The sequence below is a fragment of the Pelophylax lessonae genome (genome assembly GCF_965119305.1).
Source record: "Pelophylax lessonae genome assembly, chromosome: 9".
In the NCBI taxonomy this organism is placed as follows: Eukaryota; Metazoa; Chordata; class Amphibia; order Anura; family Ranidae; genus Pelophylax; species Pelophylax lessonae.
Genome location: NC_138776.1, coordinates 52,284,121 through 52,311,161, shown reverse-complemented (window position 1 = coordinate 52,311,161; position 27,041 = coordinate 52,284,121). Strand labels below are relative to the sequence as shown.

The 27,041-nt window shown below is 47.5% G+C and overlaps 1 protein-coding gene across 1 annotated transcript in view; it reads right to left on the bottom strand.

Moving 5' to 3' along the window:
* TDRD1 (tudor domain containing 1) overlaps positions 1 to 23,308 on the bottom strand; it is a gene marked incomplete at both ends in the record, with an annotated part of 265,551 nt that extends 242,243 nt beyond the window's left edge. Inside the window, 2 exons of the mRNA XM_082268836.1 lie at positions 21,636 to 21,782; positions 23,213 to 23,308. Of these exons, the coding sequence (XP_082124962.1) occupies positions 21,636 to 21,782; positions 23,213 to 23,308 (243 nt within the window). The remainder of the gene's footprint in view (positions 1 to 21,635; positions 21,783 to 23,212) is intronic.
* Between the last annotated feature and the right edge of the window lie 3,733 nt (positions 23,309 to 27,041).

Here is a 27,041-nt window from a genome sequence, read left to right as displayed (position 1 = left end):
GCATTCCTGAGAATCCATGCCCCTGTAGTAGCAAAAATAAATGGGTGACCGCCCCTTTAAGAGAGCGTAGCCCACTCACACTAAGCACCCCACACAAGGGACCCCCACAGGGACAAGTATACCAAGGTAGGATACAGGGAATAGAGAGAAATGAACCTGTAGAGATCGGTGCTGCTGCTGCTGCCTGCGGTGCTCCTGAAGGAAAGGAAGTACTGGCATACAGGGCGCTCTATTAAAGCCTATGGAGGCTACAAGAAAATGGCCGCCATGCATGTAAAACATGCGGCCGGAGCGATCGCAGCCAAAATGGCGCCGTTTTGGCACCGAAACCGCCGCTCCCACACCCCATGAGGGTGAAGTAAAACACACCATCTGCCCAAAAAAGGAACATGGTAAACCGCCGCATCGGCGCTGTAATGTGCCCCAAGCATGAGAAACTCAAGCCCCACAGCACACAGCCGTTCACACAGACAGAAAACTGACACAGAGTGCAGCCAGCCCCCCCTCCTGCAGCCCACAGCATGCAATGTGAGAGATAGGGAAAACGTAATAGTGTGAACACAGGGCAAGGTACACAGTCCCAGACTGACACCCCCCAGACAGACAGGTCCCCACATAAATGCACTTACCTCTTACATGGCGTGGGGGACCCGCACAGGCGAACAAACCGCTGCACATGAGGCAGGGAGAGTCGCATCCAGGACGCATCAGAAGGTGGGTTGAGAAACCGCACAGCGTCCGGTGAGGTAGCCACCTCACCTAGCATCCCTGCACGGAACAGGGATGGGTCGTTCAGATAACTCAGGAGCGATACCAGACTGAACGCTCGATGGCGGGCTGAGAAGCCACTGACCCACAGCCTGCTACCAGGGGGGTCAGCCCGAGACGCAGCCCGCATGATCCTCTTCTTCCGAAGAACTAACTAACGCTGGTAAAATAACAGCTAACAAGAAAGAGAGAAAAAACTCAAATAAAATCCAAAGAAAGGAAAGAGAGCTGAGACAAGGTGCCCCAGCACAGAAACTTCCAGCTACTCCTGACAGCTAGACAAATGAAACTGAGTTGGATACAGGAAGTGGAGGGTTATGTACTGAGGGGACCACCCCCTGGGGGTGGGATATGTTAAAAGTTTTTGTACTAACATATTCTATTGCCTAGCTACTCCTACGGAATAAAGGACATAACCCCCATTGGTGATGAATATGAAGTGGGCGGCGACTGTCGGAGGACGTAAGAGAAATGTTTTTTCAATAAAAAATACCCCCAGTACAGTCAGGGCTAGTACATTGCACAATGGATAGTCTCTGATCTGTCCAAGTCGCACTTACCTTTTAGAAGAAATACTAACCTTGAAAATTTCTGCTCCAGCGCTGCCATCTCAGGTGTGGGCAGCTGAAGCCAGCGCATCCTTTTCCGTGTCTTCTTTGGTCCCACAATGCACTGTCACTTCCGGGGCCGGAGCGTCATCCCTGCACAGTTTCTGGGCATGCCCAGAAGCTGTTTAGCAGGGAATGACATGCCTGCACCGGAACTGACGAGCGGGGCCGGTGCAGGCGCATTGATTCCTGGGAGCGATGCCGTTCAGCTCCCAGGAATCAATGCAAGCAGGAAGTGACGGCGCGGGCTGCGGCCGCAGAGGGAGGAGGTGGAAGAAAGGCAAGTATATTTTCTTTAATAACCAGGTAAGTAAACCAAAAAAATAAAATCGTGACTATCCATTTCTTTTACAGGTGACACTGAGCAAGCGGATGGCCCAAAGTGCATTTTGTGGCTGGAACTCCGCTTTAAGTGTAAGCCTAGAAGAGTGTTTTCTAACTGTATGGGATATGGGCTTGTGAAATAATCATAGAGACCTGTGATCCTATACAAAAGGATCAAAGGCGCTCTGATAATTTCAGAGGGAACGAAGGTCAGCTGTTTTTACATTGGCATCCCCTCAACCCCCAGCACCACCCTCATGAACCAACGTTCCCATATGTCGATTCGCACAGCCGAGCCAGCCTGCCACAGTATATATATGCGGCGGGCGCTCGGCAAATGGTTAATGTATATAGTCTATACACATCAATCAGCCACCCACCTAATACGGAGTAGGCCCCTTTTTTGCCTTCAAAAAATCTGACCTGTCGAGGCATTGACTCCACTAGTTCTTTGAACGTATGCTGTGGTACCTTGTCCCAAGTCTTCAGTAGCAGACCTTTAAACCTTCGCTGCCTTGCCTTCCTCCAATAGTGCATCTGGTGTTCTGTTCCCAAAGTAAGTGATTCCCCCAAATCTGGCAATCCACATTATGTTAAAGAAAAAATGATTCATCAGACCAGGCCACCATCTTCCATTGCTCCATGGTCAAATTATGATGCTAATGTGCCCATTGAAGGTGCTTTTGGCTGTGGAAACGGGTCAGCATTGTGCTACGCAGCCCCATATGCAACCAACTGCAATGCTCTCGTGTTTTCTGACACTTTTCTATCAGAACCAATATTAACTTTTCAGCAATTTCAGCTATAGTAACTTCTACTGGATCAGACTACACAGGCCAGCCTTCGCGCCACACCTGCATCAATTAGCCCAGTAAAGGTTTTGACTTGCTGTAAAAAAAATTAAATAATTAAAAATAAAAAATCTTAAGCAGAATAATTCTGAGACATATGAGATATACTGCTACCCATTGGAGATTGGACACTGGTAAACATGACTGTTCAGTCAACCAGGATAACCCCCCTCTAACTCCTATCAAGCTTCAGTTTTGTGCAATAAGAGGGGTGGGATCTGTATCCCTTAATGAACTAAGTATTTCACTACGAACCATAAAAAGTAATTTTGACTTGCATGTAAATTCTATTTTTTGGAGTAGAGTACAGGACACAGGCAAAGTATGCATAGACCTTGAATAAAGGTTTTAAGAGCGAGGCTTAAGAGTTGGATTTTGGTCATGACAGGTTTGCAAGAAGGCAAGACTGACGCATAAAATATTCTATGGGACTGAATTGAAGGCGGTCATAACAAGCCAAGTAAGGTTTCCAGGTGCGATAGTAGATCTTTCTAGAAGTGGGTCTTTTTTTTTTTTTTTTTTTTGCTTTACAAACCCGGGCCAATTCGGAAGCTTCTCACATACATGTAGAAAACAACTTAGGGTTTTTTTCTTTTTTGCTACAAAATTACCCAAAAATGATAAAAAGTGGGGGGAAATTGGATTTTTGACTTACCGTAAAATCCTTTTCTCTGAAGTTCATTGACGCAGCTCCATTTTCTTCTTAACCATTATGTTATGCTGCCCCCTACAGGAGGACGACAATTGGCAGGGAAAAAACTTTACCACACCTATGGGGCAGTCCCTGAAGGCATACACCCACTCACTCTGCTGTAGGATTCAGTTTGGTTGCAAGCAGTTTCAGAAGTAAAAAACTCCAACTCACTTGGCTTGGTTTAACAGTCAGCAACAGAGAGGTCAGGATGACTCCTACAGAATCTGTACCTCTCTGTACAGCCCCAGCATCCCCTCGTTCCTTCTTCACCTGGTTTTAGCATTCAGCTGACTATGGCAGCTGACTCCAGCCCTCCTCTGGTTCTCCTCCATACCCTGCAGGTTGTGCTTCCTATCTCTACCCTCAGCTGCTTCCCAGCTCTGTCCCCAGTTTCTTCCCAGCAGCAGCACAAGGTAAGAGTGCACTGTGGTTTAAGGTAGGGTGGGGGACTTCTGAGTTATGATGGTGGGCAGCTCTTGAAATATGATGTAAGGAGAGGTCCTCTGGACACCTAGTCTTAAAGATACAAGTGGCCCTGTAAAGGCAACCATAATGCAGTGATGAAATTGTGTGACACCCCTGTTCTGGAGCATCTACATAAAAAAAAAGCAAAAGCAAAAAATCGGATTTTTGTAAGATCTTACCGTAAAATCCTTTTCTCTTAGCTCATTGACAGACGTAGTCTTCTTGATTCACAAGAACTGGGTTATGTTGTCTCCGCAGGAGCAGGACTAGGCAGAAAGAAAAAACGTTCTGGCTCCACCTTAGGGGCAGTCCCTGAGGGTATTATCCTCCCTCTCTCTGCTACAAGGCATCAGTTCTGTCACAAAGCAGCAACAGAGAATTTAACCCAACCCAACTCAATGATAGAGGGGCGGGTACTACGTCTGTCAATGAGCTAAGAGAAAAGGATTTTACGGTAAGATCTTACAAAAAGTCGATTTTCTCTGTCGCTCATTGACAGACGTAGTCTTCTTGATTCACAAGAACTGGGACATCCAGAAGCAGTGCCACAAATGAGGGGTGGGATTGACCGAAATCAAAATCCAATCTAGAAGGCCCAACCGGAGCCAACCAGAAGTATCAAAGGACTCATCGAGTAAACAGATGAGACCTACCCCACAAATCCTCGAGGTAGACCAACAGTCTCCTCAAACAGTGGCCTGCAGGAACCTTGCGGCCAGAAGAGGCATCTGACGATGCCAACACATTAACCTTATACAATCTTGTAAAGGTATGAACCGACGACTAAACAGTCGCCTTGAAAACCTGAACCACTGACGCCTGATGGCGGAAGGTCCAGGAAACTCTAAGCGCCCGAGTAGAATGCGCCTTAACAGGGAACGGGGGATCCCGACCCTTAGATAAAATAAGCCTATACCATCGTCTGTCTGATCCATCTAAAGATGGTCGCAGCAGAACAGGCAACCCTTTCTTAGGGCCATCCGTGATCACAAACAGTGAATCAGTCTTACAAATTGAATCCGTAGTATTCAAATATATCCTGATCGCCCGAACTACATCCAAGGAATGCCATGCAAATTCTCGAGGATGATTGGGCTAAGGACATAGGAAGGACAATACACTGTCCTCATTCAATGAAACTTTGAAACCCCCTTAGGAAGGAAGGATGGATTCGGATGAAGAACAACCTTATCCCTATGAACCACCAGATCTGGGGAACAACAGGATAATGCAGCCAGTTCTGACACCCTGCGTGCAGAAGTGATAGCCATCAAGAAGGCCACCTTCTGGGATAAAGTAAGCAAGGGAATCTCCCTGATATCTTCAAAGAGAGGTGTCTGAAGAACCGACAGCACCAAATTAAGATCCCAGGATGGTAACGGCGCGTGCACTGGCGGAGCCAGGTGTCGCACCCCCTGGATGAAATTCCGCACCAAGGAATGAGTAGCCAAAGGCTTCTGAAAGAAGATAGCAAATGCTGAAACCAGACCCTTGATAACACTCAAGGCCAGCTTCTGCTCAACTCCCTGTTGCAGAAAAGCCAATATTCGGGCTACCGAATAAAGATGTAGATGGAACCCAAGGGATTCACACCACACAATATAAGACTTCCATGTACGATGATAATCTTTCTGGAAGTCGCTTTCCTTGTTTTAACTAGAGTAGGAATAACTGAAGCTGACAATCCCTTGTCCTTCAGCACCTGGGTCTCAATAACCAGGCCGTTTAAAACCAGCGATCGTAAAGCAGGATGGAAGATCGGTCCCTGAGACAGTAGATCCTCCCTGAGAGGAAGTCTCCACGGGACGTCCGCCACCAGTCTGACCAAGTCGGCGTATCAAGCTCGACGAGGCCAGTCCGGAGCTACCAGGATTACTGGAATTCCTTCCTCCTCTATCCTGCGAAGAAGTCTTGGCAGTAACCCGAGAGGAGGGAAGGCATACATTAGCTGGTATTGCCCCCACGGGGCGATCAGTGCGTCTGCGGTCTCTGCTAGAGGATCGCGGGAGCGAGCCACGAATCTCTGTACTTTTCTGTTGAATCGTGATGCCAACAGATCCACATCCGGGGTGCCCCAACGTAGGCACAACTGGTGGAAAACTTCTGGATGGAGGGACCATTCCCCCTGATCCGGAGTCTGACGGCTGAGATAATCTGCCTGCCAATTTTCCACCCCCGGAATGAACACCGCAGAGATAGCTGGAACAAATCGTTCCGCCCAGCGAAGAATGCAAGCCACTTCCTTGGCCGCTCGGACACTCTTGGTGCCCCCCTGGTGATTGACATAAGCCACGGCCGTGGCGTTGTCCAACTGGATCCGAACCGGGCTGCCCTGGAGCTGCTCGGTCCAGTGAATCAGACAAAGTCTGATCGCTCTCAGTTCCAATACATTTATCGGCTACCTGGATTCTTCCGGGGACCAAAGTCCCTGGACAGATAACTGACCGAGAATTCCTCCCCATCCGGATAGACTGGCATCCGTGGTCACTATCGTCCAATATATTGGCAGAAATGACTTTCCCTGGCTGAGCATCGGAGACCGAAGCCACCAGACCAGAGACTCTCTGGTCTGTTTGCTCAATCGGATCCGATTGTCCAGGGATTCCGGATTCCGATTCCATCTGAGAAGAATCTCTTGCTGAAGAATTCGGGTATGGGACTGGGCAAATGGGACTGCTTCGAAGGAAGCCACCATCAACCCCAGAACCCTCATGCAAGTTCGAAGAGAAGACCAGCTGTTGGATAGTAACAACTGGACTGCTGATTGAATCTTCCGGAGTTTCCCTACCGGAAGGAAAACTCTTGACCTGACTGTGTCTAGAATTAGACCCAGATATTCGAGCCTCTGGGTGGGAACCAGAAATGACTTTTGCTGGTTCACCAGCCACCCGAATTCCTGTAAAGAAATTATAGTAATTTCTATGTTTTGTAGCAGGGTCTGAGGAGACTCTGCATGAAGCAGGAGATCGTCTAGGTAACCTAGAATCGATATGCCTCTTTGGCGCAGTAGTGCCAACATTGGGGCCAACACCTTCGTGAAGACCCGAGGAGCCGTGGCGAGACCGAAAGGTAACGCCACAAACTGATAGTGGTTCTCTTCTACGGAAAAGCGTAGAAACCGCTGATGTCCTGCGAAAATGGGAATGTGAAGATAGGCGTCCTTGATGTCTATGGACGCTAGGACATCCCCTGGATGCAGGAAGGCTGCTACTGTGCGAATGGATTCCATCTTGAATTTCCTTATGTTGAGAAAGGAATTGAGTGCCCTTAAGTCCAGAATTGGACGCACTTTGCCCTCTTTCCTGGGTATTGTAAATAGGTTTGAATAAAACCCTTGAAAACGTTCTGTCCAAGGAACGTGGACTACCACTCCTTGTAGTAGATCCGTGACTGCTCTCCGCAAATCTTCTAAACGATCCGGGGATAGTCGGATATTGGAAGGGAAGAATCGCGCCGGTGGGAGAGATCGAAACTCGATCTTGTACCCTGACCTTATGACTTCGCAAACCCACTTGTCCGGGATTCTGGAAAGCCATGGATCCGGGAATCGGCGAAGATGTCCCCCCACCCCAATTATGGGTGGGGGTGCACCTTCAGGCTTTGGACGATTTATCTTCAGGTCTGGAGGGGGCGGGCTTTTGCTTGCCCGACCAACGTCCCCTGAAGCCTCCTGAAGGAGCTTTGGAGGACTTAATTTTTTCACCCGCGGGACGAAAAAACTTTTTGTGAGCAGAGAAAGAAGGCCCTCGTCTTTGACGAGTTCCTTTACCCTTAACATTTTGCGGTAAAAAGGTGCTCTTTCCACCCGTGAGATCCTTAATGATCTCATCTAAGTTGGCTCCAAATAGACGCTCTCCTAAAAAGGGGATATTAGCTAATGCTTTTTTGGAACCTTGGTCGGCTAACCAACCTTTTAGCCACAGTGTACGCCTGAGAACCACTGCTGAAACTGATGCTCGCGCCAATAATGGAGTGGCGTCTAACGCCGCATCACACACAAACTGTAACCCCTGTATCATTTGTTCCAACAAATCTGATACCGCCTGAGGGACCTCTTCTAAGTCCCGGCGTAACCACTTGGTCCATTCAGTTACAGCCTGCGAAACCAGACCAATAGCAATTATTGGTCTGAAAGCTGATCCAATCAAGGAAAACATGGTGCGAGACATAGCTTCTATCTTGCGATCCACTGGATCTTTAAAAGACGAGCGTCTTCTAAAGGAATAACCGTGGCTTTATTCAATCTAGCAATTGGTGAATCCACCACAGGTGGTTCTGTCCATTTCTTAATGAGGGTTTCCTCAAACGGATAACGCCTGTTAATGCGTTTAGAAATAGCAGAGGTGCGTTTTGGCAGACTCCATTCTTCTTTGATTGGATTGCCAAAACATTTGGGCAATGGAAAAACCTTCGCCACTTTCATGCGTTTTTTAGTCCCAAAAGGGATTTCAGTTTCAGCTATTTCCGACGGAATACCCTGTAATCTTAAGGTTTCTTGAACAGATACAATGAGTGCGTTTACCAACGCTTCCTCTCGGGCTATGGCTGATGCCGAAACATCCTCCTCACTGTCTGAAGAGACAGTACCCGAGACACCAATCCCAGACGAAGTACCTGCAACTGCAGAAATAGGCTCAGAGTCTGAATCCGAAGTTTCAGATAATAAGGGGTTAGGCGGGGGTCGCTTTCTTGCGCCCTGTCCCTGACAAGCCACTTCCACCCGGGACACAAAAGTTTCCATAATAGCTGACAATGATTCAACAGTCAGTGGGGTGCTGGAGGATCCTGCAGACACCTCAAGGGGATCCGGTGGAGATACATGAGTGGCAGGGTCCATGTTAATTCAGGACACCTCTGCCAGAAAAAACAAAAAACTTTTTTTTTTTTTTTTAAATCAAAAAAATACCTCTTTTTTTTTTTTTTTATGTGTCTCCCCCTAGCGCAATAGCGCCCCTCAGAGTACCTGCTTCTCGATCCCCACAGAGAGAGAGAGGGACCCCCAAGGCTCACCACCCGATGCAGAGAAGTTTCCAACCAACTGCAGTCAGCGTCTGTCTTTTACAGACTGGAAAGAGCTGTGTTCGTTTTCCCGGGTAGAAGGACGTGGCTCCGCCCCCTGTGTATGCCTTCCGGCGTTCCCAGCTCTCCACGAGGTAGCTGGGCTCATCAAACATGGCCGCCCCCATACAGGAGACAATAGACTCCAAAAACATGGCGGCCGGCGTGACCTGAGGACATACATGCACCTGGTCTACGGCAAAATGGCGACGGACCGCCGAAATCGTTTTTCCCAGCACATCCACCTTCATCTCTGCTAAGTGGCGGTTTATCGATCTGCAGGAGGTACACTACAATTAAGGTAGGATTATACCTCCTATGTCTGCTGTGATACTACAGTCTGCTGGGTAGAGTGTTAGCTCTCAAACCAAGTCCACTTCCCACCAAACACATACTGTATTTACAAGGGGGACTTTTAGTGTCAGATATATACTGACCATGTATGGAGGGGCCCATAATTCATACTGCCTCATAACGAGGAAAAAAAGGGAACGTTTACTCACCATACCGAACCGACAGGCACCCTCTCTTCACAATACCCTCTCCACCGGGGTGGGGGGTTGTGGACCACTCCGGACGCCTCGACTTTCTGGTTCCTGGCGTCCAAGCGAGACTTTTAACTCGCAAGGTCAGTCCCTCCAATGGGACTCCGTCGCGGCCGACCCAGCGCGGAGCTCTGGTCTGCACGCGCTCGTAGGCAGAAACCGGGGTGACCACTGGATCTCAACATCCAGCCCGTCGCCCGGCCCCGCATACTTACTTGAATGTGTCGCGGCCGACCAAGCGCAATGCAATGGTCTGCGCGCGCTCGTAGGCCGGCTGGGGTGACCACTAGTGTCGCCCAGTCCGGCGTATTTGCTTGAAGATCTCACAGGAAAAAAAAACACTGGAGAAAACTGCCTAAAAAAATATTTTTTCTAAAGAAAAAATCTTGCCAGGACCCAAAAGATCCCAGCAAGGAACTAAGGTCCTTACTCCTGACTAGACAGAAAAAAACTGATGCCCTGTAGCAGAGAGAGGGAGGATATACCCTCAGGGACTGCCCCTAAGGTGGAGCCAGAACGTTTTTTCTTTCTGCCTAGTCCTGCTCCTGCGGAGACAACATAACCCAGTTCTTGTGAATCAAGAAGACTACGTCTGTCAATGAGCGACAGAGAAACATGGTCAGGCTGGTTGTTCATTGCCCAAGTTACCTTAGGTGAAGAGTTTGACAAAGAAATTGGAGTGATATTGCACAATCTTTAACAAATAAACTTCAATAGGTAAAGTGAAATGTTTGTATAGAAAGGAGAGAGGTGGGGCGGGGGTGAGAGGAAAGAAGAGTTCAAGGCGAAAGTAGTGTTAAAGTGTGCAACCAGTGGTATCATATAACACCTGGTCATCCACCTGAGACTAAGCTCTGAGTGATTCAATTTGAAAAGTTTACACTGTGAAATGAACACATTCCAAACACAGGCCCATTCATATAGTAACAGTTGGAGATTCAGAGTGACCCTGTCTTGCCCATCTTTATATAAAGTCCAAGCTTGCCTGTCAGGGAGCGCATTCCTCCGAAGGTGTCTTCAAGGAATGGATTTCATAGCGATGGATCATTGTCTTGACTCAACAAGGGTGCCAAAGTGATTGCCCACACAGATTCCAGTGCCGGAAGCAACATTATAGGCCGACACCATAGCCTGGGGATTTAGTGATCCAGATAAACTACTAACGCTCCTTTATAGACATTAGAAGACCGTGAGGCGTTAATAAAAACAGAAAACTAAGACACTAGCAAAGCTGATTTCTCAGTGAAGCAGAAGTCCATCTCCTTCAAACCCTAAAAAAATTGGATTTTTGACTTACCGTATCATCCTTTTCTCTGAAGTTCATTGACATACGCAGCTCCATATTATTCTTAACCATTGAGACGCCCCAAAGCAGTATTTGCAGACGCAGCTCCATATTCTTCCTAACCATTGAGACGCCCCAAAGCAAAGTATTTGCATGAGGGGTGTGAAAAAAACCGCAGAAGAATGTAATTCCCCAAAGGCTAAACTTAGTCAACCAAAAAGATCTTGGAGCTCAATCAGAAATAACTGTAGCTCACCTAGAAAACATACACCAAGAAAATATTTTCTCTTATAACAGCAGCATGTAAAACATTACAGCCAAAAGAAGCATCCGAAGATGCCAACACATCTACCTTGTAGAATTTAGTGAACGTGTGCAAAGACGACCAAGTTGCCGCCTTGCAAACTTGCATCACTGATGCCTGGTGACGAAAAGACCAAGTGGCACTCAGCCCCCTAGTAGAATGGGCCTTCACGGGGAAAGGTGGAACCTGACCCTTCAGTGAATAAGTCTGTACCAACGTCTGTCTGATCCACCTGGATATGGGGTCGCAGCAGACACAGCCAATCCCTTTTGATGTCCTTCGGTGAGGACAAAGAGTCTGATTTCATAAAATATTCAGTAGCTGCCAGGTAAACTCAAATTGAATGAACCACATCCAAAGAATGCAAAGCAAAATCTTTTGAATGCTTGGGCCTTGGACAGAGTGAAGACCGCACAATGTCTTAATTTGGATGGAAATCAGAAACCACCTAAGGAATAAATAATTGTTTAGGTCGAAGTACCAATTTATCTCTGTGGACCACCAGATAAGGTAAACGGCATGACCGTGCCAATTCAGACACTCTGCGGACCAAAGTAATAGCCACCAAAAAGACAACCTTCTGAGACAGTGTAAGCAGAGGAATCTCCCTAATGTTCTCAAAAGGAGGTTTTTGAAGAACAGACAAAACCAAATTAAAATTAAATGGAGTTAACGGGGATCGCCTCAGAGGAGCCATATGGCGAACGCCTTAAATAAAAGTATGAATCAAGGCAAGCGAAGCCAAAGGTCATTGGAAAAACAAAGCCAAAGCAGACACTTGCCATTTGATAGTGCCCAAAGCCAAAAGCTGATCGACACCGCTTTTGAAGAAAGCTCAAAATCCTAGCCACCGAAAAAAAGGTGAGGATGCATCTTCAGCGATTCACACCATGAGATGTACGATTTCCACGTACGATGATAGACTTTCCAAAAAGTAGACTTTCTAGCCTTCAGTGTCAGAATCACTGAGTCAGAAAGACCTCTATCCCTCAACACCTGGCTTTCAACAACAAAGCCGTTAAAGCCAGTGACTGTAAAGCAGGATGTAAGATCAGCCCTTGAGATAGCAGATCTTTCCTGAGAGGAAGTCTCCAAGGAGCATCCGCGACCAACCTTACCAGATCTACGTACCAAGAATGGCCAGACCAGTCTGGGGTCACAATGATGACCGGAATTCCCTTCCACCTATTCTGCGCAGAAGCCATGGCAGGAGTTTCAGCAGAGGGAATATATAGATCAGCCGATATTGACCCCAAGGAGCCACCAGTGCGTCTGTGGCATCGGCTAGAGGATCCTGCGACCTGGCTACAAACCTCAGAACCTTCTTGTTGAGTCGAGAAGCTAACAGGTAGATGTCAGAAGTCCCCCACCGGATATAATGAGGCAGGACGATTCTATAGGAAAATGGCGGCCCCACGGGTCCATAAGATGAGTGGCATCGGGGGGTCCCCGGTAGGGACCCCCAAGATCCCCCCCCCCCCAATAGGATCCGCATTGCGGTCTCAGAGTGTTGACGTCTTCTATCCCCCCCCCCCACAAGGACACCCATCGCTGACTAAGGTAGGTACCTCTATGGTGGGGAAGGATGCCTTAGGGGAGCCTGGCACCTACCTAGAGGAAATAAGTGGTACACTAGGGTCCGACCTTCCCAGGGAGGGGCCCATGTCCACCCCGAGACCGCCAGAGTTATGGGGGGACACTTATCATACCAACGATATTGGTTGGGCACCACTCCAGACAAATTGCCTCTCCACTCGGGGTGGGGGTGCTGACGACCAAGGGGTACGCTGCGACTCAGGCCGAACAAGGTCATGTGTGTCCGGGCGAGGTGCTTCAATCGCAGTCCAGCCCCCACATATTGGGGCTCTGTCACGGCAAAGCCTAGCGCTGGCTATAACCTGTGCAAGCTCGCTGGCTTGGTTGGGAGACCTCAAGGATCAAGGAAATCCAGTCCGAAACCCAGGCTGGCTATTGAATGCAGTTTTCCCAGGAACTTAACTAGCTAAAAGAAAAATTTAATTTTAACAAAGGCTCCCTTTAAAAATTCCAGCCGGGATTTAGGTCATACTGCTAAACTAGGCAGAAACAAACTTAAGGCTATAGCAGAGTGTGTGGGTGGATGCCTGCAGGGACTGCCCCATAGGCGTGGTAACGTTTTTCGTGCCTAGTGTCCTACTCCTGTAGGGGGCAACATAACCCAAAGGTCAAAAAAAGAATATGGAACTGAATCTGTCAATGAGCGATAAAGAAAAACTGAATTTTTGTAAAATCTTACCTGTAAAATTCCTTTCTCTGAGTCCTCCGACAGTCGCCGCCTCCTCTAAGTCATCACAATTGGGTATTGTCCACCTATCCGTAGGAATAGCTAGGCATATAGACTTAGTCAAAAGACAAAAGGCATTAGCATGTACACACCCACGGGGGCTGTCCCATCTGGTCAATACCCCACTGCATCACCACTCCCAACTCAGTTTGGTTGCATAGCAGTAGGTAATAAGAACCCCAAAAAGAGGGGCGGCGAATGTTGGAGGACTCAGAGAAAGGAATTTTACAGGTAAGATTTTACAAAAATTCCGTTTTCTCTTACGTCCTCCGACTGTCGCCGCCTCCTCTAAGTCATCACAATTGGGATGTCCCAAAGCAGTATAGACATGAGGGGTGGGAGACGCAACCGTAGAAAAGGCAACGCAGTACCCACATCAGAGAAAGGAATCTTACATGCACTGTAAGAACCAACTGGGCAACAGCAAAACAAAAAAAAAAAAAAAAAACACCAAAGCTCAACAGGAGCAACAGGCTAGGAAAGCAAATGCCAACAGCCAGGGACCCAGAAAAAAAAAAATCAAGGGTCCATCATGGCACAGCCGCACTGAACTTTGCGGCCAAAAGAAGAATCAGCTGATGCCAGAACGTCTACTTTGTAGAACTTGGAAAAGGTGTGCACCGACGACCAAGTCGCCGCCTTGCACACCTGGGCCACGAGGCCCGATGCCAATAGGCCCGGGAAGTACTCAAAGACCTGGTAGAGTGCGCCTTAACAGGGAAGGGCGGAACCCGTTCCATCAAGGCGTAAGCCTGCTCAATGGTCTGTCTGATCCATTTGGCAATAGTTGCTGCGGACGCAGCCATGCCCTTCTGAGGTCCCTCAGGAAGGACAAAGAGGGAATCCGTCTTCCGAAAGGATTCCGTAGACTTCAGGTAAACCCTGATCACCCTAACAACATCCAAGGAATACAAGGCAATCTCCTTTGGATGTTTAGGCTTCGTACAAAGCGAAGGCAGGACAATGTCCTCATTAAGGTGATAATCAGAGATCACCTTGGGAAGGAAGGAAGGGAGTGGTCACAAAACCACCTTATCCCTGTGAATTATCAAGTAAGGGGAGCGGCAAGACAACGCCGCCAGCTCGGACACTCTGCGAGCCCAAGTGATCGCCACAAGAAAAGCAACCTTTTTCGACAGCAGAGGCAACGATATCTCCCTGATATTCTTGAAGGGAGCACGCTGCAAAGCGGACAGGACCAAATTCAAGTCCCATGGAGGTAAAGGCTCCTTTCTGGGAGGAGCCAAATGTCGCACACCTTGAATGAAGGTGCGCACCAAGGAATGAGACGCCACAGGGCGTTGGAAAAGGACCGCCAGTGCTGACACCTGGCCCTTTATTGTGGCCAGCGCCAGGCGCTGATCCACTCCAGACTGGAGGAAAGCCAACATCCTCAACACTGAGTAAGAACGAGGGGAAAACCCCCTGGACTCACACCAGGTGAAGTAGGCCTTCCAGGTACGGTAATGGATCTTAACAGAGGAAGATTTCCTAGCCTTGATCAGGGTAGGAATAACCTCAGGAGATAGACCCTTGTCCTTCAAGACCTGGGTCTCAACAGCCAGGCCGTTAAAGCAAGCGACCGTAAAGCAGGGTGGAAGATCGGACCTTGAGACAGAAGATCTTCCTGCAGAGGCAGGCGCCACGAAGTTGCCACTGCCAGGTGAACAACGTCGGCGTACCAGGACCGGCGAGGCCAGTCCGGTGCCACCAGGATCACCATGTGCGGTTCCGAGGCCAATCTGCGAAGGAACCGGGATAGTAACTGAATCGGAGGAAAGGCGTACATCAGACGATACTGATGCCAAGAGGCCACCAACGCATCTGAGGCGTCCGCCAAAGGATCGCGCGTTCTTGCCACAAATCTTTCCACCTTCCGGTTTAGCCGGGATGCGAACAGATCCACATCTGGGGATCCCCACTTCGCACACAGCATCTGAAAGACCTCCGGGTGCAGGGACCATTCCTCCTGGTCCAGGGTCTGGCGGCTCAGATAGTCGGCCTGCCAATTTTCCACACCCGGAATGTGAACTGCCGAGATCGCCGGGACATGAGTCTCGGCCCAAGACAGAATGAAGGTCACCTCCTGGGCCACTCGAGCACTCCTGGTGCCCCCTTGGTGGTTGATGTAAGCCACCGCGGTAGCATTGTCCGTCTGTACACGAACAGGCAGGCCCTGGAGAAGGTCCGACCACTGGAAGAGACAGTTTTATTGCTCTTAGTTCCAGCACATTTATCAGGAGGGAGGATTCCTCCTCCGACCAAGTGCCCTGGGCAGATAGGTTGCCCAGGACTCCACCCCAGCCCGACAGGCTGGCGTCCGTGGTAACCACTGTCCACACCACCGGGAAGGACTTGCCGTCCGCCACCGCCGGGGACTGGATCCACCACAGAAGAGCCAATCTGGTCTGGCGACTCAAGGAGACATCCAGATCCAAGGACTGAGGAAGTCTGTCCCACCTGGCCAGGATCTCCGTCTGGAGAGCCCGCGTGTGGAACTGGGCAAAGGGAATCGCCTCGAAGGCCGACACCATCAACCCCAGGCCCCGCATGCAGGTCCTGAGTGACGAGGACGGATTGTCCCTGAGGGACCTGAGTTCGTCCCACAAAGTCCGGAGCTTGTCCTCCGGCAAGAACACCTTTGCCTGAGCAGAGTCCAGAACCATTCCCAGATAGGGAAGGCGAAGCGACGGAGACAACGCTGATTTCTGAACGTTGATGGTCCATCCGAACTCCTGGAGCGTCTGTACCGTGATGGACAGGTCGCGCACAAGGTCCTGGCTTGCCCTTGAACTCAGAAGCAGATCGTCCAGGTACCCCAGAACCGCAATGCCCTGGGCCCGTAGCAGGCCCAGGACCGGAGCCAACACCTTGGTGAAGACCCTTGGAGCCGAAGCGAGACCGAAAGGTAACGCTAAAAAAACTGGTAGTGGTCCTCTGCGATAGCAAACCGAAGGTACCGCTGATGACCCTCGAAAATGGGGATGTGCAGGTACGCATCCTTCAGATCTATCGAAGCCAGGAATTCTCCCGGACTCAAGGAGGCCACAACCGAACGGAGAGACTCCATTCGAAACTTTCGAACACGCACGAAGCGGTTCAGCGCTTTCAGGTCCAGAATAGGACGCACTTTGCCCTCCTTCCTGGGCACAGTGAACAGATTCGAATAAAACCCCCGAAACCTGTCCTGGTGAGGCACCGGGACAATCACTCCCTGAGCAAGCAGGTCCTGCACCGCCTGATGCAAATCCTGCAGACGCCCCGGAAGCAGATGAAGATTGGAGGGAAAGAATCTGTCCGCCGGCCTGGAAAGGAATTCGATCTTGTAACCTGATCGAACGATTTCCTGGACCCACCTGTCCGATAACCGGAGCAGCCAAGGTTGAAGGAAACCGCGCAAACGTCCCCCCACCCCTGAAATGGGTGAGGGCGCCCCTTCAGGCAGACGCGGATTGTCCCGCCGAGCCGGCGTTGCCGGTCTTCTGCTTACCCGCCCAGGGCTTCTTCTGGTTGCTCTGGGCCTTGAAGGGGATCTAGGCGCAGAACCCCGCTTGCCTCGGAAAGACTTGTTCTTCGGGTTCTGGGGTAGCATAGTGCTCTTGCCCCCCGTGACGCCTTTCACCAAGGTATCCAACGCCTCGCCAAAAAGGCGAGAGCCAGCATAGGGAAAATCAGCAATTGTTTTCCGTGAGGACTGGTCGGCCGATCAGCTCTTCAGCCATATTAGTCGCCGGTTAAGCACCGCGACACTCGAGAGGCGCGCCACCAAGGGGGCCTCATTTAAGGCTGCATCACACAAATACATGACTCCTTGGTGGATCTGGTCCACCATTTCCAGTCGGGCAGGCGGCACGTCATCAGACACTATGTTGCTTCTAAGCACCTTGATCCAATCAGCTACCGCCTGAGCTACCATAACGGACGCGACAACGGGTTTGAGCAACGAACCCGCCACCGTATAGGAATGGCGGGCTAGAGACTCCAACCGCCGGGTCCGTGGGATCCCGGAAAACCGGAGTATCCTCAGTAGGAACCAAGGTAGCCTTGTTCAGTACGGCCACAGTGTGATCTACCTGTGGAGGCACACACCATCGCGATTCCGTAGCCGGCGCAAAAGGATAAAAGCAATTTGAACCGACTAGGCACCACGAATGGACGTTTTAACGTGCGCCACATTTCATTAACAGTGTAATGAAATTCAGCTGGGCAGGGAAAAACCTGCGCAGACTTGCGGGCCCTGTGCGTCCCAAATGGACACAACGCCCGGAGGATTGGGCTCATCCTCTAAATGCAAGGTTTCTTTTACAGAAACCATCAACTCATCCATGGTTGCCCGTTCTTCAGGTGACCCTGGGGAGGATGTGTCAACACCCTCAATTTCAGCCTCCCCCTCAGACCCCGGGAGGTCCAAGGATGAGCGGGACCCTGAAAAGGGCATGCTTGCAGCAGCAGCAGCCATATCCCCATCTGAATCAGAAGAGAGAGAGAGCCTGGGCCATTTTCTCGCAGCCCGTTCAGACATCAGCATTTCCATGTTTGCCACTAAAGTCGCAACTACAGCAGCCAAATCAGGTCGCAGCGGAGCCACAGGAGAACTGGGGCCCCCCACTAAAGCTGGAGGAAACTTGCTTTCCTGAGAATCCATGGCTCAAGACAAGAAAAAATTACAGTGCAAAAAACGATGTACTGTCCCCTTAAATAGCGCTGCGGAGTGCGCAGCCCACCGCTACTGTCACAGCTATGAAGACCCCCAAAAGGAGAAAGAAAAACTGAGCCAGAAGCAGTATACAGAGGAAGACAGAGAGATGCAGTGCAGAGCCCGCAGATCGTTGCTACCTGTGTCCTTTGCTGCCTGAGAGGAAAAGGAAATGCTGCTGGAAGGGGCTGGCTATAAGCCAGACCTCAGGGAAAATGGCTGCCCATAGGAAATGCATTGGAGGCTTCACAAAGATGGCCGCCGACATGCGGCAGAACCGATCGTTCTACAGCCCACAAAATGGCGGCAGAGGGCTCCAAAACAATCTGTATACTCGCCCCAGAGGGGCCATATCCATGTGCAGTAAAAAAACATGGCGGACCGCGCGAACATACCCCCGCAGCGGTCGCCGCACAACACTCACGTCTGTACCCCCAACATGCACCTAAGGTGACACAGGGAACCCTAGTAAAAAACATACAAATTTGTACAAAAACGAACCCCGCAGGGATCGCACAGGGAGTCACACAGGCACAGACATGGGGACACACAGCAACACAGACTGCCACCCCAGACAGAGGCCCCACACAGATAAGAACTTACCTGTACCCGATGGCGTGGGGGAGACTCTATGCATGGATAAACCTCTGTCCTCTCCTGACAGGGAGTGCCGTGAGCCAGGGACATGACGCTGTAGCAGCGCAGACGAGTCCTGTGAGGTAGCCACCTCACGGCTGCATCCCTGCAGCGAACAGGGATGGGTCGTTCTTAATGCCAGGGCGAACCATAGCTGAACGCTCGATGGCGGGCTGGGGGTCCATCTGACCCTCTGTGCCCTGGAGAACCAGGGCGGCCAGTCCGAATCCCAGCACCGCATGATCCATCTTCATCCGAAGAATAAACTAACACTAAAGCTGACAAAATAAACAGCTAGTAAAGTGAGAGAAAAAAAACTGACATTTTTCAAAGAAAATCAAATGAAAGATATAGGAAGGCTGAGACTGAAGCCCCAGCACAAGGGAGCCTGCCTATTCCTGAAAGCTAGGCAAACTAAAACTGGGTTGGAAGTGTTGATGCAGGGGGGTATTGACCAGATGGGACAGCCCCCGTGGGTGTGTACATGCTAATGCCTTTTGTCTTTTGACTAAGTCTATATGCCTAGCTATTCCTACGGATAGGTGGACAATACCCAATTGTGATGACTTAGAGGAGGCGGCGACTGTCGGAGGACATAAGAGAAATAAGGTTTTGAAGAGTGGGGTAGGTTTATAGGGGTGGCGCCTCCTGAGGGACGGTCTTCAAAACCTAGCTATAACTCATGGCATATGAAAATTAGTCTGTGTTGTGTACTATACAATTAAGAAAAGGGTTTGCTTCTCTTGAGAAAATTAAAGTATAACTAAAGGCAAAACTTTTCTTAAGCGTTGGATAGAGTGGAGATATACTAGAACAGCTGTCCGTTTTTATGACGATCTGTGCCCCCTTTAACCACTTAAGCCCCGGAAGATTTTACCCCCTTCCTGACCAGGGGGTATTTTGCGATTCGGCACTGCGTGACTTTAACGGACCATTGCGCGGTCGTGCAACGCTGTACCTAAACGAATTTGACGTCCTTTTTTTCCCACAAACAGAGCTTTCTTTTGGTGGTATTTGATCACATTTGCGATTTTTTGATTATGCGCTATAAACAAAAAAAGAGCGACAATTTTGCAAAAATAACAATATTTTTCACATTTTTTTTATATGAAATTCCCCCCCCCCCCCCCCCCCAAAAAAAATGCAAAAATCACATTTTTTTTAACATTTTCGGCCAATTTGTTTTATGCTACCTATGTTTGGTAAAAAAAAAAAAAAAAACGCAAAAAGCGTATTTTGATTGGTTTGCGCAAAAGTTATCGCGTTTACTAACAAAGGGAAAGATTTCTGTCATTTTTGTTGTTTTTCTTTTTTTAACGCGTAATGGCGGCGATCTGCGATTTGTTTTCGCGGTACAGCGACATCGCGGCGGACAGATCGGACCCTTGACTGACATTTTTGACACTTTTGGGATTACCAGTGACATTTCTACAGTAATCAGTGCTATACATATGCACTGTTACTGTAAAAATACACTGGTAGTGAAGGGGTTAACTTTATTTGAGAGGGAGGGGCTGTGTGTGTCCCTAGGGGCGTGATTCTAACTGTGATTGGCTGTGGCTTGAGGTGTAGGAACAATTATCAACGGTCCTACATAGTAGAACCGTGTGATCATCGTTTCTACACCGGAGATAATGACAGGCGGCTTGTTTACACTAGCCGCCTGACTTTCTCCCTCTCCCCCGACGATCGCCGAGTGACCGGCGGACATCGGGTCCGCCGGTCACACACGCCGGGGGGGGGGGGGGTCCGTGAACGGGCGGGAGCGCGCCTCCGGCGGCGCGCGCTCGCTCCCCAGAGCCTCACAGGCTAGCGACGTAGACCTACCTCGCTCTGCCTGTGAGGGGCTGACTGCCGCAGTAAATATACTGTGAGCAGTCGGCAAGTGGTTAACCACTTATGGACCGTCCATCATATTTACGTCGGTATTTTGACGTTCGGTACCGGGGTTATGGCAGCAGATAGATGCCATAACCCCAATATTTTTTAAAACGGCGGGCTGTCTGCTTTAACATAAGGGTGGTCCCAGCATCAGGATCACCTTTATGGGCGGCAGAAGAGGCGTGTGTATGTGTGCGCGTGTCTGTGTCCAATGTTTGTCGCCATTCTGAAGCATAACATGTTGGGTATCTATTTACTCGGCTTAACATTATCTTTCACGTTATAGGGAAAATATTGGGCAAACTTTACGGTTTTCTTTTTTAATTAAAAAAGAAAAGTATACTTCTTTACAAAAACAAATAGCGTTTGTAGGACCGCTGCGCAAATACAGTGTGATTAAAAATATTATTGCAACGATCTCCATTTTAATCTCTAGGGTCTCTGCTAAAAAATAAAATATATATATATATATATATATATATATATATATATATATATATATATATATATATATATATATATATATATATATATAAATAAAATGTTTGGTGGTTTCAGAAAAAGGCCTGGTCCTTAAGTGGTTAAGGAGATTCGCCTTCTACATTTACAGTAGTCCTGTTTTCTATTATCCTTGAAAGCAAATCTAAAAGAAAATCCAATATTTTGTGTTGTCCTCAGAAATATAATAGAGTGGAAATCTTCCAAAAGGGACACTAGTTTTGGTGACCTAGTGGTCCCCAAGTAATTCCCCTTATTTGCAGGGATTTCATTTCAATTCCTGTATAGGCTATGAGACAGGAAGTGAAGCCAAATGCTCTCAATGGGACACAGATGGCCTTCAATGGACGTTCCCCCAGAACACATCTCCAGCACCCCTAGGTCATGGATCAGGCGTGCTCTGTGATCACTTTGTCCTTCTGACATAGCTGATCACAGATCGAGGTAAAGGGCCCATCACAGTGGCCCTTTACCATGTGATCAGCTGTCTCCAATCACAGCTGATCAAATCCTAACAAACTTGCCGGTTATCGGCAGTCCTTTCCTCACGCACTGTCACAGCGTGAGAAAAGGAGACCCAAGGGCAAGTGTGACAGGGGACATACACAGATAAGTGCCCTTATCATCATGGCCTGATGATCAGTGCAGTCTATCAAACTTTCATTAACATATAAACAAAAGTGTTAATACATGACTTACACAAGGAGGGGTGGCAAGGTAAATATCTTTATGCATCGGCTGCAATTTACACAACGGCAAAGTCTCCTTGCTTCCGTAGTCAATGTAATAGACCTGCGCAGTCTTCATAGTTATCTCCATGCTGCAAACCAGAACACGATACCATTGCTAAAACAAAAACAGGGCATGAGAAATAGATTACTTTTAGGGAGTATCTACAACAATCAGTCCCCAGATTAAAGTGTCACTATACCCACATCATAAAAAAAATTATCAATGAATGGTGTATTACATGCTGTTCACAGTCTCTCACACTCACAGGGGAATCGTCTTCTGAATTCTGCAAAAAAACAAAAAAAAAAAAAAAAAAAACCTGGTTGATTCTGCTGTATCTCCGTCTCCTTTTCCTGTCCAAGTCCCCAATTCAGCTAGGGATTTTGCAGCTGTGGTGGCAACTCTAGACATGCTCAGCTTTCAGTGAGTTTTAATACTAAACATTTCATTCCTTTCACATCTGAGCAGCCCATGTGACTATACAGAGTCACACGTGTGGGCGTATACAATGTGGTAAACGACAGCCCACTCCCACTAACCAGCTAAACACATTGGGGGATGGGATATTTCATGTAGATTGATGAGGCTTCACCTCCCTCGTATTATAAGACACAGGCTGGAGGGGCGTGAGACAACCTGTGACTGGCAGAAATCCACCCACACCATGTTATTGTCAAAACATAATAAAGATTTTATTTATAAAATATATTGGTAGGACAATTTAAAACAGTTTATAAAATAATGATCGGGTGCGCTAAATAAATAACAGTGACTTTCGTGTATATAAACACAAATAAGCCGACATATACTGCTGTCTAGGACAGGGACTTGGGGCAAACCCTTTCATCTAACGACTGTTACAAATGCTTCAAGCAGACCCCCTTGCTGTCTCCTGTTACACAAGTTCAAGAGAAGGGGTTCAAACTCTTGAGCAGATGGTACAGGTGCCCTTCCTCGGTTGCCTATATTGATCCACTTCAGTCCGACCAACTGTGACGGTGCACGTCATCTAGGGGAACACATTCATATCTGGTGGGAATGTCCACAGATCCATGAATTATGGACTGGAATTATTGCTCTGTACTGCAAGCTCCAGGCAACCACAGTTTCTGCGACACAGGAATTGGCCCTGTTGTCTTTGTTAACCGGCTCCTTCCGGGACGATCAAAAGACGTTCTGCGGTTTTTAAGGGCGGCTGTTAGGACGGTGATACTCAGGCACTGGAGGACCAAACACGTACCCTCTAAACTTGAGTGGGCTCTGGAACTAGACAGGCTTAGGGACATGGGAAACCTACTGACACGAGAGGGGGGCAGGGAGGAACGGTTCTCTGCTGAGTGGAGGTCCTGGGATGCGGCCGGCCCCTCCTGGTTTCCTCTACCTTCTTCGCCCCCTTGGTTTACCTGTCTACATTCTCCTGCTTTATCCCACCTCCCTTCTCTCTATCCCCCTCTTTGGCTATACCACTGGCACCATAAGGCAATCCTTTTTGTTGTTTTTAGGCGCTTCTCAGTAGGAAGCCTGGATATTAACCAATGCCTTACACACTTCACACCATTTTCTAATGCAACGCCAGCTATGGCGGTGTCTCTACCAGTGTTGTCCTTTGTTTGTCTTTTCTTTTGATTATGTTGATTCATGTTACACCAAATTGCTGTTTGTTAAGCTGTGAAGCAACCGAGATCCAATGGACCTGGCGATTAATGTTCCTTATCTGCAATTATTGATATTGATTGCTGTATGCACTTACTCAAAGTTCACTATCTGTCATGCCTGGAACTTTTTCTGCATGTTTCTTACTCCCATGCTTCTCCCCCTATTCTGTAAAACCCTTCTTTCTCAATAAACTAAGATTGAACTAAACACAAACAAGTGCTATTGTGATGCGATTCAAAAATAAAAATAACAATTATGCACAGTGACACTGAAACCAAACATAAGTCCACAAATGTCCAAAGTTTATATATAACAAATCTTCAAATCAATAGTGAATGAATGTGGTTCCAAACAAAACGGTGAATGTCCATAAGTCCATAAGACATGTGTGAATCCCACCACCTCTCAGGCTGTCTCCTTACCAGACAGATAAGGTAAAAGGTGCAATTAAAACCCTCCCATGAGTAATCTCCTGTGTTGTGGAAGTGACCCTGTGCTCTTAGAATTCACACTGTGAGAGGAATAAGCAAGTCATGCCTCTTACCAGATGGTTAATAATGAATAGCATGGGTTCATCCCCTCAAAGGGCGATTCTTCCAACCACACCACTAGATGGACTCTGGGTCATTCAGCAGAACAATCCTCTATGACTCCTGCACTTCTCTTATGGTGGCATCCAAAGGTTCTCTCCATGTCTCCATACTGCACACCTCCACTTCCCAGAGCGCGCTAGATCATCATTTTATACACTTTATTCCAAATCAGGTATTTGGATCTTTGGTAGCAGCTTTCAATTTTATTTTCAATCAGCACACCCTTCACATAATACTATAATTTAAAACAGTTTATTGATGATATTTATTTTTTCTCTGGATTCCAAAAGTTTTTTTTTTTTTTTTGGAAATGTGACCAGCAGCAGAGGACTAGAAGCTCCTCCTGCAGACTGGGACAGAGCTGCATCATGTGATAGGTGAATATCGTATAGAAAGACGTGGGTTTTTTTATTATTTCATTGCCATCATGCACATTCAGAAATAGAAGGTATAGTGAAAATTAAACATTGTGTGTTTAGTATCACTAAGTTAAAGCTGAACTCCAGACTTCCCTTCAGTTTTGGACACAGTTGTACTGGCTCCGCTACAGTACCAAAACTGCTTACTCTGAGATTTCACTGCACACTGTGCGCGTCTCACAAAAGAAGCTCACAGTGTTGCAGTGTCATCAGATAGTGCTAGGCTAATTTCCTTGGCTGGAGGACATCCAGAACCATCTAGCCCTGTCCTCCACAGTCTGAAGATAACCTTAAATTAATCAGAAATTCAGTCTAGATATTGTTAATGTAGGAAATCACTATTCTAGCTGAAAACTGCAGATATTTAATGGAATATCTACATAGGTGTACAGAGGTCCATTTCCAGAAACCATCACTCCTGTGTTTGCTAATTGTGTTAAAAGGCTAATTGATGATTACGCAACCCTTGTGCAATTTTGTTAGCACAGCTGAAAACTGTTGTTCTGATTAGAGAAGCTATAAAACTGGCCTTACTTTGAGCTAGTTGAGTATCTGGAGCATCAGCATTCGTGAGTACGATTATACTCTCAAGATGACCAGAAAAAGAGAACTTTCTTCTGAAACTCAAAAGTCTTTTCTTGGTCTGAGAAACGAAGGCTATTCCATGCGAGAAATTGCCAAGAAACTAAAGATTTCCTACAATGGTGTGTAGTACTCCCTTCAGAGAACAGATGGGCTCTAACCAAAATAGAAAGAGAAGTGGGAGGCACTGGTGCACAACTAAGCAAGAGGACAACTACATTAGAGTCTCTAGTCTGGGAAATAGAAACCTCACAGGACCTCAACTGGCAGCTTCATTAAATGGTACCCGCAAAACCCCAGTCTCAACGTCCACAGTGAAGAGGCGACTCCGGGATGCTAGCCTTCTATAGGCAAAGTGGCAAAGAAAAAGCCATATCTGAGACTGGCCAATAAAAGGAAAAGATTAAGATGGGCAAAAGAACACAGACATTGGACAGAGGAAGATTGGAAAAGTGTTATGGACAGACAAATCCAAGTTTGAGGTGTTTGGATCACACAGAAGAACATTTGTGAGAAGCAGGAACAAGTGAACAGATGCTGGAGGAGTGCCTGAAGCCATCTGCCAAGCATGGTGGAGGTAATGTGATGGTCTGGGACTGCTTTGGTGCTGGTTAAGTGGGAGATTTGTACAAGGTAAAGGGATTTTGAATAAGGAAGGCTATGACTCCATTTTGCAACGCCATGCTATACCCTGTGGACAGCGCTTGATTGAAGGCCATTTCCTCCTTCAACAGGACAATGACCCAAAGCACACCTCCAAACTATGCAACAACTATTTAGGGAAGAAGCAGTCAGCTGGTATTCTGTCTGTAAAGCAGTGGCCAGCACAGTCCCCAGATCTCAACCCTATTGAGCTGTTGTGGGAGCAGCTTGACCGAAAGGTACATAAGAAGTGTCCATCAAGCCAATCCAACTTGTGGGAGGTGCTTCAGGAAGTGCGGGGTGAAATTTCTTCAGATTAGCTCAACAAATTTACAGCTAGAATGCCAAAGGAGATTTCTTTGATGAAAGCAAAGTTTGAAGGACAAAATCATTTCAAATAAAAATCATTATTTCTAACCTCGTCAATGTTTGACTATATTTTCTATTCATTTTGCAACTCATTTTCGTTGAAAACATGAAATTGTCTGGGTGACTCCAAACTTTTGAACGGTAGTGTATATGCAAAGGCAGCCTGCCTTGTAATGCCCATTCCTCCAAACTAACATCCAGACATTTTAAAGGTTTGTACTTTTCAGATCTACCTGCATTGAATAGTGAAGCACAGAGAACCAGATTACGTTACTGGTCAGAAATAAGGTAAACAATAACAACGGAAAGGTTTTATATATAACATTTTGATTAGCGTGTCGACAAATGAAGAGACGATAAAGTTGGGAAGACAGAATAAAAATATGACTTAAGCATAAATTCCATGTCTTGGAATACAGGAGGAGGGCAGGCTGAATATTCATAGACCCTGGGTTACAGGTACGTACCCTCACGTGATTGAACACTATCAAAGATTAGAGGAAAAAGCCCCTGGGCGTCTCCCTATAACCCTACCCCACTCTGAGCTGTCAGGTTTTGAGCAAGCAATGCAGAGTAAAAAAGGTATAGAAAAAGGAGAAGGCGGTCTGGTGCTATGCTTATTTCTCTCATTCCGATGTGCGCGACAATATTTAACCACTTTAATACAGGGCAGTTAAACACCTTCCCGCCCAGACCAATTTTCAGCTTTCAGCGCTCTCACACTTTGAATGACAATTGCTCAGTCACGCTACACTGTAACCAAACAAAATTTTTATCATTTTTTTCACACAAATAGAGCTTTCTTTTGGTGGTATTTGATCACAACTGGGTTTTTTAATTTTTGTGATATAAGCAGAAAAAGCGCAAACATTTTGAAAAGTAAAACACTTTTTTTTAGTTTCTATTAAAAAATTTTGCAAAAAATTAATTTTTCTTCATACATTTTGGCCAAAATGTATACTGCTACTTATCTCTAGTAAAAATAACCCATATTAGTGTATATTATTTAGTCTGTGTGAAAGTTATTGAGTCTAGAAGCTATGGTACCAATTCCTGAAAATTGATCACACCTGATGTACTAACGGCCTATCTCCTTTCTTGAGGCCCTAAAA